This window comes from Diadema setosum, chromosome 2 (genome assembly GCF_964275005.1).
Source record: "Diadema setosum chromosome 2, eeDiaSeto1, whole genome shotgun sequence".
NCBI classification, from domain to species: domain Eukaryota; kingdom Metazoa; phylum Echinodermata; class Echinoidea; order Diadematoida; family Diadematidae; genus Diadema; species Diadema setosum.
The window spans coordinates 5,709,605-5,723,795 of record NC_092686.1 but is presented as its reverse complement, the minus strand read 5'-3'; the positions used below and the strand labels follow the sequence as shown (position 1 = coordinate 5,723,795).

Here is a 14,191-nt window from a genome sequence, read left to right as displayed (position 1 = left end):
ATTAGCAGCTCATTGTTGGTAAATCTCTCCCTCCCTCTCTTTTTCTCTCTTTATCTATTCCCTCTTTTTTCTCTACCCCTTCTCTTTTTCAATACCTCTTGCTTTGTATCACAAATCAAAGCCGACATCACCCCGTCAAACGGGCTGGGTGAACTGAACATAGGAACCATTGTAAAATGTTGAATGAGTCCTCGTTATGTGCAAAGTGCGCATTACACGCTTAAAACAATGTTTACTGCTTGGTGCTTGCAGGACAATAATTCATTGAGCTTCACAAGTCGTGTGAAATCACGTAGCTTTGTAACAGGGCCATATAGGTAAGCCTCGAAACTTTCTTCTTTCTTTTTTAAAAGGGAATTATAAGTTGTCATATGAAACGTAACAAAAATTGCTTTACCTTTTACTAAAAACCAGAATTAGATGATGTACATTCTTTCCTCCCTGATAGAAAAGTTAAATCGAATAGTTATCAATTTAGTACTAAGGATACAGCGCAAAATTGACCCTTGAATGTCATATTACACACACCTACACAAGGAGTAGGAGGTATAACTGCGGGTTATCTAATTCCTCGAGGGACAATTATAAATGAGTATAGAATGACAAAGACAACTCCTGGCTTTTCGAAGACCCCTTTTGGAATATTCCGGCAATTTACTTCCAATTAAAGTAAGCCCATTCATGGCGTTGGTGAGCTGACGCTTTAAAGGTAGGGAATCCCATTTGCAGGCCTTAAATGAAGAGTTGTATAAATACAGTGGTATGTTGAAGAGAGTATCATTTTAGAAACTCCCATAAAGTATTGAAAGTGGAAGGTAACATTTAGTACATTTTTATTGACCGTTAGATTTTGAATTGAATTTTTTTTCGGGGCTCACCGTAAATTCCAGTACATTACTAGGCTACCTTTGCAGACCTATGCACTGCATGTGTGTCCATCATGTATATTTTGTGAAGAAAGTTCATCAAAACTTACAAACATTTCTATATACATTCTTGCCACACACTCTATATGTTATTACATCAGCTCTTATACTTTTAGATTTGTGTTTATAGATAAAAAATACAGAAGACTGCAACAAAAAGGCTTAAGTGTGGCTGACACACAGAACTACTGAGTAGTTGAGTTTTGTGCATTATTTAAATTGTAGATAACTGTTGACTTTCAAATTTCTCAGCAGTGGCCTAAACAAGTCCCCTGAGGTTCATATTTAATGTTTTGCTGCATTTTGGGAGGTCTGTAAAAGGTATCCCCTACCTTTAAGTTACTGAAAGATCGAGTGAATCGATTAACGTGCCGCTTTTGTTATCTCCCCTCCCTCCTCCCCTCCCCCTCCTCTCTCTCTCTCTCTCTCTCTCTCATTCAACTGTTCTTTTATGACGATCATCTAATATCTTACGCTAGTATCCAACACATACATATATACAAACATATATTATGATAATGATGATGATTTGATGAAAAGGTCTTATTTATCCAGGGTAGACTCTTCAGTGTTGCCACTGCTCTACCAGAGGGCCCTGCCATTATCATTATTATTACCCCAGCGTTGCCAGGTACTTAATACACCTAGGTCGAGAGGGTAAAAACATCTGGGTGGGATTCGAACTCGGGCCCTCCGATTGGGACTCGGAAGTCCTATCCACTATATATGCCACAGCGCCCCCATTATGAATGAAAGCTATTTCTTTTTTTTTCATATCATGAAATATAAAATAAATGAAGGAAAGTTCGAAGTTATTCATAACGGGTATGAGTAAGAGAGGGACAAGCTTTCTTTTGGTAGTTTTGTTAATCAAAACAAAAAATATGACACATGTATCTCTGCAGTGAATGGAAACATATTTTGCTTCTACGATGTGTTTGTGTTGGGACGTTTTTGTATCTTTTGTTTATGTCTTCTTCCTTTTTTTCTTTTCAAAGTTTGCTTCAAAAAAAAAAAAAAAAAAAAGCTGACCCCATGTATTTTACCTGAGAAAGCATGAGCATCACTGTGAGAGAAAACATTAATTTCAAAGAGAAATGAACCAAAATTGAGCAAGGCAAATATATCGGACTCCCGACGGATGTCGAGACTTTTTCGACATAAGACATTAGACTTTTAATGCCACACTTTATTCCATATTCAGCCTAATCCGTACGCCATATTTGCTTGCCTGTTATACATTTTTATCAAAGTGCGTGTACTTGCATAACGTTGTTCAGGATGAAGGAACCCCCTCAACAACAACAACAACAACAACAAAACCAACAAAACAGAAGAACAGACACAACGTTTTGCTAAATACCAAAGAAATTCCTGAATCAGACCTATATGGGAAAAGGGCAGTGCATAAAAAAACAAACAAACTGAGCTTAAAAGCAATTCCAGCAAACTTTATGGAAACAGGGGCAACAGACATTTTGAGGACTAAAGACACTATCAAACCGTCGTCATCGAGGCAAGGAAAGCATAACAGTGCGCCAAATTTCATTTAAAAACTCTATTTTCCTTTCGCTCACCCTACCGCTTGTCTACCCTTCGACCTCGCTTCCTAATCACCTGGCTCCGACTGCAATATGTTTCTCCCCGACATTATTGTCCCAACAAGACCCCGTCCAAACTGCCAATCTTGCCGTGAAATCCTCTTTTCTTTATAATATATCCTCGTCTTTGCTGTGATGTTTTCATCACCGTGACGCTTCCCCTTATCTGGCTTCCCAGATAGGCGTTAAAAAAATCATGTTGAATTTCCCTGGTAAAGTAAAAGCCTTTTCTTCAGCAGAATTATAAGGGCCCTTTCTATGCAGAGTGCAGGACATCGCTCGCATTATTATGCAGAGATGAGTCGGGTGCAGTAGCCCATTACCTGTCTTTCTCTGGCTTCCAGATATTCTCTCTCGGGTTTCTAATAAGCCAGTTCGTAGTTCCACTTTGCGCATGAGCAGAAAAAGGTCATTTGTATACCAAGAGGCAAGTTGGTTTTTATATTCACTGAGATAAGCATCTGTCATACAATAATTATTCAAGCAATCCTTGTAAATGTTGCTTGCCAGTACATCCACCTGACAGCAAACCTGGTATTTGGCAATAAGAATAAAACAGTTTTTTAATGCATTCAATGCAAAACAATGAAATGGATGCTTCCCCGACGGTTGATTGACGGACCATTCTGGTCACCTGGTCTATGCAAGTTCATTCATTGTTTGAGCACGAATTCCATGAATTATTACGTCGGGCAAGCTTACCGGTACCCATAGGCTCGAATTCACGAAGGTGGTACAAATGAAACCATGGTTTAAACCATGGACAAAAACCATGGAGCGCCAAGTGTCGTACGGGATATTTCGTTACAAAATCAATCATTTCGTCGATGAAATGATTATTTTGTAATGAAATGACAACATTTTGTATCTAAATGAACATTTCGTCCACGAAATGATTATTTCGTTAACGAAACGGTCATTTTGTCAACGAAATGACCAATTTCGCAACGAAATATTCCGTGCGACACTTGGCGCTCCATGGTTTTTGTCCATGGTTTAAACCATGGTTTCATTTGTACCACCTTCGTGAATTCGGGCCATTATGTCTCTTTGAAAACGATTGAAGTGCCTAACCAACTGAAAAAAAAGAAAGGTCATTTGTACCAACGTGCCCATGAGCTAATTATGAACTGGCTTATTGAGATCTCCCCTTTGCGTGACAACAAAACAATGACAAACAAACCACCACTACAGGCCTGGGGCGGTAAGAGCTAGCTAACAGAGGCACAGTGCTAAGTGAAGGTCAAAGGGATTGACACACTTTTTACATTCCTATTATAGCATGATTATCCCGCACATTTGTCTGTTGCATCCTGTTGTACGATGCTATGTCATATCACGGACCTATCAGCTCTATGGTTTCAGGATTCTCAGTTCTCAGATCTCAGATTCTCAGTTCACTTGTGCACTTCGGTAGCTGTTTGTGGATGGGGTCTTTATGTTGCTTGTTTGTTTATTAGTTGGTTGGTGTTGTTTTTTTCTTGGGGGGGGGGCTGTCTTCTGAAGTCTTGGTATTTTAATACGTGAGTCACATTACCCCACCACACTAAAATGTGCGGCTACTACTATGACATAGCGGAAGGATCTTTAATCAGATTCATCTTCTGTATCTTGTGTATGCTGCCAGAAGTTTTGTTGTATCAAAGGTATATAGTCGAAGAAAAAATAAGCTCATTATCTTGTTGGTTATTTGGATGGTCAAGGAGATATATCAAGGTTACTGTTTTCTAGTTTTTAGTCCTAGTTAGATGGGCAGTGGACGAAATTCAGTATATTCGTTAAGAGTACACGGTCGTGGAATGTATGCCCCTCCCATGCATTCCTGCCTGGGGAATATATATTATGAATCTACTGTAATTATTTCAGTATCATAAGATATGATGCATGCTCTGTCTCAGACCATCTCGACTTTATTGTATGATCGCAGTGATCGAGCCCATACAATTCTAATAACACTCTTTTTTTTTCTAATTAGGAATTTGTCTTGTACATAGTCTATTAAAGTGAATTTCCAGGTTATGCAGAATCATTTTGCATTCAGTGTTATTGGCAGCATTGTGTTTCACCAAGACCCTTTGGCACCAGACACACCTTTGCTAATCTCTTTTTAGAAATCAAAACTCTCGCTCTCTTCTACTACTTCTACAATGTACTTCTCTTCTACAGAATGGTTGTAAACTGAATTATTCCCTAACTCTATTCTTCTCAGGTAACAACCATCCCGCTCCGAACTCGTACAACATCACCACCAACCAGACGGTGAAAGGGCGGACCACGGGTTCCAAGGCAACGCTGAAGGGGCGGAACACTCGCTACCTCTACATGGGGTACGCCTTCCAAAACTCCGTGCGATTGTTAGAATCCTAGTAACATATGCAAACCCACCAAAAGAAGGGCAGCTCGAAGACAAGAGGATACGATGAGTGGACGTTTTAGATTAGCGTCATCCTGAACTACACTAACGTCTTTCCCCTAGCGGTATAATCCCCTTTCGCTTTATTGTTATATTTGTTTTCTACCTGCTGAGATTCTCTGTCTCCATTCAAAGGAATTTGTTGTTGTTGTTGTTGGTTTTTTTTTCCCCTCACGTTCAGTGGCTCGTTTTGGTCTTGCCTCTCATACATCAAGTCATCAAGCGGTAGATCAAACTTTCTTGCGGATAGGGAGACAGATAAACATGTAACAAAGAATAAATGAAATATATCCGTGGGATTATACTGACGAAAGCATTATGCATGGAGATGATATTCTAAGAATTTAAAACAGGCCACTGCGCCACAACATACGGAACAAAAGAACCTCCAACGTCAATCATTAAAAACATCACTGACAAAAACGACATCATTTCGCCCTCTATTTCCCGGAATCACATACAGTATGTCAAAACGATTTAAAAAACAGATAATAAAGTTTATCAATTATGATATGAACAACTGCCAGTGCGTCTCTGTGTCATTTATAATATTGTTGTGGATATTCATGGTGTGGTGATAATAGATTATGGTGAAACGTATTAGTCTCACGTATGCATGGTGCCATGCAACATTACACTTTGCTTAAGATTTGTGGAAGGAATTTCAAGAGGGAGCAGCAGGTTATCAATGTTTCTTGAATTTGTCTCCCTTATTTCATGTAGTATGTCATAAACTGTCTGCACAAATTGTCTTTGTCAGAAAAATTGCAATATAATATCCGGAGTCTGGTCAAGATAGCAAAAACATATGATGTTCTTTGAAAATAGTTCAAAGATGGCAGTGCGAATTAGGTAAGATTCTGAAATACAAGTCGATTCTAGTGTCAGTAATGTCATCTTAATATGACCAGTTTTATATCCAAGAATGTTGAGATGCAGCGTCCAGTAATGTGTAAATATTTTGTTTTGCGTGTTGCTGCAAAATGTTGGTCATTCGACACATTTTGGGGGAAATACACGATTTTTTGCATCACTTTGAAATCCTTTGAAAAATATTTAAGGTCGAATTAATTGACTCTTTTCTATTCTACTAGCCAGATTCGGCATTAAGAATACGGAGTGTTTACGAATGTGAAAGGTAAGATATCACACTGCTATTCATTTATAACCAATAATGTGATATGTTTGTCAGTCCTTCAGACTGCCTTTTAAAACAATGACTGATTGTTGTCGTTGTTTAAAATCGTGCGTATGTTGTTGTCATCACTTTTATTCCTGTTAAGATATTTGAAATTTTCTCCCTCATTTAATGACATTGTGGTCCCGTCGTCAAAATCACTATATCATCGTCTCAGTTAACAGTTGTATCACTTCTAGTGCAAAATCTTTCTCATCTTAATCAGCGCTAATGACATAGGTATCATTGTCGACATCAACATCGCTGAGATTACCATCACAATGAGTCCTGAATGATGTAATTATCATCATCATCATCATCATCATCATCAGTATCATTATCATTATCATCATTATCATCATCATCACTATTTGTCATCATCACCAACGTCATAATTATCTTATGCGCCATTGTCTCAATCACCGTCATTATCATTACCGTTTTCATCGTAGCAATTATTCATTGTTGCTATCACCGTCATAGTCACTATCATCGACTATTCTCCTCCTCCTTCTCATCATTATCTGTATATATCATCACCATAGTTACCGATATTTTTTTTTTTTTTTTTTTGTTACTGTCAACAGCACCTTCATCAGGACTTTGTCAATCCCCAGTATGGCTTCCATTGCCATCCAATCCAATTGCTAAAATGTGTCATTTTGTATACACTTGTCCGGCATCGCTGTTTTTGTTTCTTTTTTTTTTTATGTGAATTTGATTTGAGAAATATTCCAACAATTCTTCAGAAAGATGTCGCTTAGCTCGTCTCTTTCTCATGTCCTTTCTGTAGCAGCAAAAATACACGCGAGTTCGCTATATGCACGTACACTTTGTGAAAATTAGTCTAAAACTACTCAATTTTAAGTGTAGGACAATGGAGACTGAGATTTGAGGATTTGTTCACTACATCAGAACAGACAAAAAACAACAACCCACCACCGACAACAAGAACAAACAAAACTGAGCAGCAAAGTTAGACATACTGTAATCTTAATTAAACTGGAACATTTTGTCTCATGTGACGATAAGACCCATAAAAAGATATAATGCACAACTAGAAGAGACAGCAGTTCATGGAATAATATATTTATTTCCAATTTTCACTGAAGCCATTTTGCGTGGTATTTCGTACATTTATTACGACATGATGACGTCATAATCGTAACAGCTGACGCATATCACGAGATTCACGATATGCGAAGATTTGAACAATCGGTGTACGCGTTACCAGATATTGACGTCTTTTATTCCATTCATGCGTACGGCTTGATGTGAATTATAAAAAAGTGCTGCTTTGCAGATTATGTCAAACGTACAAATGATTCGAAGGATTGATCAACTGCGCGTCTTTTGTGTTTGTACATGATGAGAAATTATCATATTTATTCTTGTTTCGTATCATTTTCGTCTCACATCAGGGAGGCACTTTTATGAACGTATTCCATAAACTTATATTGCTATGAACGACTGAAATTAGCACAAATAAAAAGGACACTTTTATGCTTTTGTTTTCTTTTTTTTTTCTCTTCAGCCTGTTATATAGTACGTAATTTGTTCTTAAATATGTACGCGAGACTATCTGGTCTTAAGTCATCGATTTGCGTAACTTTGCCACAAAAATTGGTCGCAATGTATTCCTGAATATTAATATACACATACAGACAACACACACAACACACACACACATTCAAATGCACAAATACAAACAGGTATTCAGTCTCTTTATTACCATTTTTTTCTTTGCGTATAAAATATTTCGCCAGCATGAGATTTGACTCCCCACTGTTGTGCAAGAATTGTGCGAGGACATCCTACCGCTCCTAATTCCCTATTTCAGGATGTTACTGACATTACGAATCACCCTCTTACTAGGTATTAAAAATATAATTCGATGACCAATACCATGTCTGAACCATTCCTATATTTGCATAAATTATATGTGTTCTAATTATCTCAAATTTTCAGTAACTAATGGATTGATTTGGCAACCTTTCTTATCACAAACTGAAAGTACAACAGTACTCACACATATATTCACTGAATTCTATAGAACATTGTAATCAGAGACAACTTTGCCCGAGATTTGCTTCAAATACGTAATCCATTAGAATTTTTTGCCAAAATCATAATTTTGGGACGAACGTACGTTACGCTGGACTGACATCTATGTACTAACCTTATGTTAGACGTTATGTATGTTATAATAAACGTCCATTGAAGATTTGTTATTTTTCAACTGAATGGCCAGATATCGATTAGAAAATATAGTATCAACCCCCAAATTCTATTGAACACTGTGTTTCATACCATTTCTAGACTTGGTGGTGAACGTATGCACTTAGACTGACCGAACTGTCGCATTTTTTTGTCAGTGTCATGTGTCATTGAGAAGTTACGTAATTTCATCATGATTGGAAGGCACATTTGGAAACAAAAACAAGAAAAAAATTGACCATTGCAGAAAGTATGGTGGACACTGTGAGGCGAAAGAGTATACCAACTGACCGGTGGACATTGTGAAACAAACGACGTAGAATTAGATCTTAAACAAATTTAGTCACAAATGTTGGTTGGAAATGAAATGAAATACTGCAGTGTGACAAGACGCGGCCAAGTAATCAAACAGTTTTGCGATTGATTTCATTGAATTCGTATTTGAATATCCGAAGAGGAAACCTTGACTGGACGTCTCCTTGTGGTCAGAGTTACATATGAATGCCAAGCAAAGCAACAACGTGCAAATAAACAAACAAACGAACATACGAACAAACAGAACTTTTGCCAGTTTGTGAGTTGAAGCATTTCTTAGTCAATAAGGCGTCCGTCAATATCGATGATCTTGAAAAATTGTAGAAAAATAGTTGTTGACAGATGACGCTCAAACCTCAAATCATTAGAACGTGAGGCACCTATCCTGGGGTTGTCACACCCCACTAAAGGTCCGTGTCCCTCTTCGAATGCGAGCTCGGTCAATATAATCCCTCTCCGAATAAAGCACTATATGGCTACAATCATTGTTTCGAACAAGGCTCTGATTGACAAAGGTTCGTAACTAATCTGCACACCCTACGTGCCATGACGTCTAGTTCTAGCACAGAGTGCTCACTTTGGACGCTGGCATCTGACATTTTCGCGATCGCTTCATGAACTCTTTCTCCAGAGTGGACAGTTTGGACATCGACTCCGACAAGAACTGCGTGGACATGAAACGCACTCCTCCTTTGTCGACGTCGAGCAAATTCGCGCAATCGGACGGCTGGTTATTGTTTGAAAATTTGAATGGGACGGGTTCGTCGTGACTCTCTTCTTCGTCGGTCCCGATGTCGGAATCTGGCTCCAGGACGTGATAGACGGGTTTCGGTGGCGAATTGACACGCTTCAAAGAGTTCACGTGGTTGATTTGGGTCTGCGATCCCGTGTCGACTCGATCGCTGATGCACAACTGTGACGTCCACAGGGGTTGCCTGTGATCAAGATGGTCGTACTTGCGGTCGAACGTGCCGACGCCCTCACTTTGTACGGACTCGGTGTCGCTGTCGAGCGTCTCGTAAATGGGTTCCCTTCGCGTCTTCCTCGGGGGCGCGTCGTCGATTTCGACCTTGTGTTCGAGAATGACGGGGCAGATGCGTTCTGCACTCCTCGACTTTATCATGCCAACACCGACTTCAAGCCTCGGCGGATCAGTGGCTTTGCTCGTCGTCACGGCCCGCGTGTGAGCAGCATTTCTCCTGGGCGGAACGACCTGCACAACTTGAGTTCCCATCTCCGCTTTGTAAGCGACGTGTTTCCGATCAAATTTCAGGGCTGGATGAGCAGGCGGATGGACTCCGCCGTCTCGAGCAGGAAAGTCCTGACCGCACAAGTGAGTGTAGGTGTACGGTCCCGGCTTTGATTGCACGCCGCCTTGTCTGTAACCACCCGAATGACCACTAACGACCGAGGCGCTGTCCAGGGTCGAGGGCGACGTGGTCTCGAACATGGACGACGTCATGCTCGTTGCCTCGTCGACGTACTGCTCGGAGAGGGAGCCCTTGACGATGCCCGAGTCGCCGTCATCACTGCAGACGGAACTGGTAGATCGAAAACTTCCACGATTTGTGCCGCGACTCTGTTTCGTCGCGCCCCGCTGCGTCTCTGAATTTTGAATAAAGAGACGAAATAAGTTAGTGTTGTCTCCTTTATAGACTTAATATAAGATGTCCGTACATAATTCTTCCACATAGTGTATCTACATTTCCATTGTTTGTATTTTTACGCGAAGGGTTGATTAAGGTGTGTTTTGGGGACATCGTAGAAGAAAGGCTTTGACCAGTGAGGAGGGAGAAACTTCATTGCCTTGGGTGAATTAGACACCCCGCTCTCAGCATACAAAATCTAAATTGATTAAACTTCCTATCTCGCTGATTTAATGTCTAGGACTGTACCGATCAATTTCAGGTGACTCCACCTGTCATAGGGAACCTCCTGGTTGACTTCGATCGAATCAATTAAGATTAAGTGCCAATCTGAACAGATCGGATGTTTTACATCAACTAGCTGCAGAATATTCATCGGAAAAAAAAAATCAAGATCGTATCTTTCTTCATGCAATCACACTCTAACCCTCGTCTTTCCAAAACCAGCAGGATATTTGATAAGACGCTGATGAGGAGTCTGAATTTGTTTCAATTTCACATAATCCCACTGATCGCAAACGCCATTTTAGTTCTATTTCTTACTTCTTATGCTTTCCTTCTTCCTTTTTTGTTTAAAATGTAATCGATACTGACATGGTCGGATTTATTAGCCGTGGGATGTTGCGATTAGAAATAAGGTATAATGACGGGCATGTATTGGGCGCGAACATTAAATTTCCTGCTTATTAGTCAGAGAGTGACCTAGATCAAAATCTGAGGTTGCAAAGGGGGTCTGCATTTTTTTTTTCATCTCTCCAAATGCATAGCAAGGATTTGAGGAGGAAACATTCGTTTTCAATAATATGAGAGGACAGAATGAGAATAATGTATGGCCTCTATAATTCATTTTCTTGTTGCCGGACATTGTGGCGATTTGGATCACACATTTTCATTCGACCAAGTGCCAGTGCCCTCGCAATATTGTAAATCAGATCAGTTACTCCCGCCATTTCGTATTCTTTTTTTTTTTTTCTTCTTTCCGGCGAAGCTTGCTTCCTTGTCCGACGAATTGTGGAGCTAGATGTGAGCTGCTCATCGGTTAAATCGGTTTCATCGTCTCCTCTGAGAGCACGTCAGGTTTACGTAATATTTATTATTCTTCCCTCTCTTCATAATGCTTCATTATGCTTAATTTGTTGGCAGAGCAATAAATCAGCGTTGATTGGTTTGTCAAATCTGCCGTATATGATAGATGTAACAAAGACAAACAAAACCCCAACCTACTATTTTGCATTTCCGTTTGTCGAAGTTAACGTACAACTTGCAAGAACTCACGAGAATTACCCCTTGATTTGGCTTGCTTTATTGCATCAAAAGATTTCAATATAATGAAAGTGCTGATATTGAAGTACAGACAATGAATAGGCTAACCAGGTAGTCTGAACGTCTAAAGATAGGTCGGGAGTCCATGAGCATGAAATAATTGGTTCGCTATTACTTGCAAGTGTGGAATTTTAGGCACGCCATTAAGATACCAATTTTGATTGGCTGACAGCAGCGTCGACTGTGATTTTTTTCTCACTTACGACCAAATCACAAATCATAAAGAACGTGGTTTTACAATGAGTACAAAGTTACACAACGTCCACACTAGACTAAGATGACACGAGACATGCGTGTGCTATCTACTGTGGTGTGGTATACTGCGTGAAAGAGCCGCCTGGTCAATGCTGGTTATAGTCTCACATTTTCCGCCATACGTATGATGATGAGGCAGCATGGAGTATATCATCAATCCATTGTGTCAAGCAAACGAGTCAAAGAAATAAAAGCAAAAATTATGTAGCAGGCATGGTGCTTGTTTGCATTGAAACAAAACATGGAACGTGGCATGAAGTACAATCATGAAATGCGCTGGATATAATGTACACAGGCATGAGAAACTGGTACAATGGTGTAATTTATTGCATATCCAATTTCGATCACCATCGGATAAGTGATGATGACGTGGAGAAATAGCGGATTGGACAGCATGCGTTCTAGTTGTATTTTTTCGTCAATCTTTGATATTTGATCTGATAAAAATGAAAAGGGCTAATTCTTGTTTCAGTGTTTCTCATCCTCTCTTCCGTCTTTCTCTCTCTCTCTCTCTTGTATATGTATAATACAACGACAGCAACAACACACACACATAGGAATGTAGGTGTGGTTGACAACCAAAATTAATTGTAACCTCTCGTGGACACAATTATTATTATCATTATTATTGTTGTTATTATTATTACTATTATTATTATTATTATTATTATTTTGGTGTCAATAGTGTTAAAATAGATATAATGACCGATTTAGATTTTTTTTCCTATTATAAGACATAAGAGATTGGGGATGCGATTTCAAATATGTAATACATACAACTTTGTGTAAATTTTCCTTCTCCGTTGTTAGAGTTTCTACTTCCATATTTCAATGTTTTTGATATACCACAATTTTATTCATTCTTTTTTTTTTTTTTTTTTTTTTGGTTATCGTTAAAACCCTATCAAGAATGCAATTCAAACCTTACGATATGAATCGTGATCTTTCACAATTTTTTTCTCTTGTTTTGGTTGCATCATAACGTCCAACTGTCCTCGATATCGTATTAGTTGTTGTTGTCAACTCTTAGATTTGAATTACTGGTATACGTGCCATGATGGTTGAAGTATAGACAGGCTGTGTGCCGAGTTCGACGCGTTACCTATAATGATGGCGCTATAGCGTCTAGCGTGAAATGTCATGTGGATACGATGATGGCATGCGCCGAAGCTTTGTGAATGAAGCATTTTCAGACTCGCTGTTTGTGCATGTCTTGCTTCTTTTGCATGAAGAGTCGATCTTTCGCAACACTGCTCACACATGACACGTGTAATGACTGTCCCGTGCAAAGTGAGACATATCATGGTCCTACTTGGCCAGTTTAAAACAAAAGAGAAAAATATGCAAATCTTATGATATCGTCAACATTGTGCTATTTGTTCAGAGCCTGTCAAAACAATGCGGCATTTGGAAATTATTTTTTCTCTTTGAAGATCGTAAATGTCTCTGCGTATTTGACATTCCCATTGCAAATTTGCAGTTCAGCACAACATAATATAGGTACGATTGCATTCTACATTTGGTTTGTTGCTTTTCCTTATCAATTTCCAGAATATAGAAAAAAGAGGCAAAAAAAAAAAACGACAAAATCGTTTTGGCCCCATGTCTCGTTATACATTGTGCTGCGTGTCACGTGTGATGCCGGTTTTGCGATCGGTTCGAACCGGAAACCGACTTACTGCTGGGCGAGACCGGATTGGTCACTTTGGCCGCAGCCGACTGCCCTTTCTCCACGTCATCAATCCTTATCCTGTATGGGAAGGAATCCCAACATGAACGTGAAACTGGGACTCGGCTACATAGGACTGGGATCGATTCGTTTCAACTGAAGTACCACACTACCCATCATTCAATGACACCCATCAAACCGAGTATTCACAGTAATTTGGCGGTTGTTTGGGGTTATAGTATACTAAAGAGTTTGTCCCTGGTCGTAGAACCACATCGAAAATTTGCCTTGGCATCGTAACACCTGCCACAATAAATATTTCAAAATTAAAGCTTTCAAAAGGATAAATGTCTTCTTTTAATGAGATATTTTGTATTTTTATAAACATAACCATTAAATAACAAAAAAATACGTAGAACGTGACATGTTATCGCAGAACTTGATAAATAAGCACCCGGGGTGAACACACACATATACATGGAACGCACTAACAAATTAGATAATTTTCTTTCTGAAATTCATTGAATAGTTCTAATGTCATTTAGAGAGTCTGCTTGAACCATTGGGTCCAACCCGTCATTATCATGAGTGACATTTTGAAATGAAACTCAGAGATGAACATGTTTTATAAATTCTGTTGTGATAGTTT

The 14,191-nt window shown here is 39.2% G+C and overlaps 2 protein-coding genes across 2 annotated transcripts in view; one reads left to right on the top strand and one right to left on the bottom strand.

The window, feature by feature from the left end:
- The window catches only part of LOC140239232 (uncharacterized), a 34,288-nt gene extending 28,822 nt beyond the window's left edge, over positions 1–5,466 (top strand). The window contains exon 13 of the mRNA XM_072319113.1: positions 4,737–5,466. Within this exon, the coding sequence (XP_072175214.1) occupies positions 4,737–4,894 (158 nt within the window). The 3' untranslated portion in view covers positions 4,895–5,466. The remainder of the gene's footprint in view (positions 1–4,736) is intronic.
- A 4,709-nt stretch (positions 5,467–10,175) lies between these two features.
- Positions 10,176–14,191, bottom strand: part of LOC140239222 (uncharacterized) — a 74,790-nt gene continuing 70,774 nt past the window's right edge. Inside the window, exon 5 of the mRNA XM_072319105.1 lies at positions 10,176–10,254. Within this exon, the coding sequence (XP_072175206.1) occupies positions 10,176–10,254 (79 nt within the window). The remainder of the gene's footprint in view (positions 10,255–14,191) is intronic.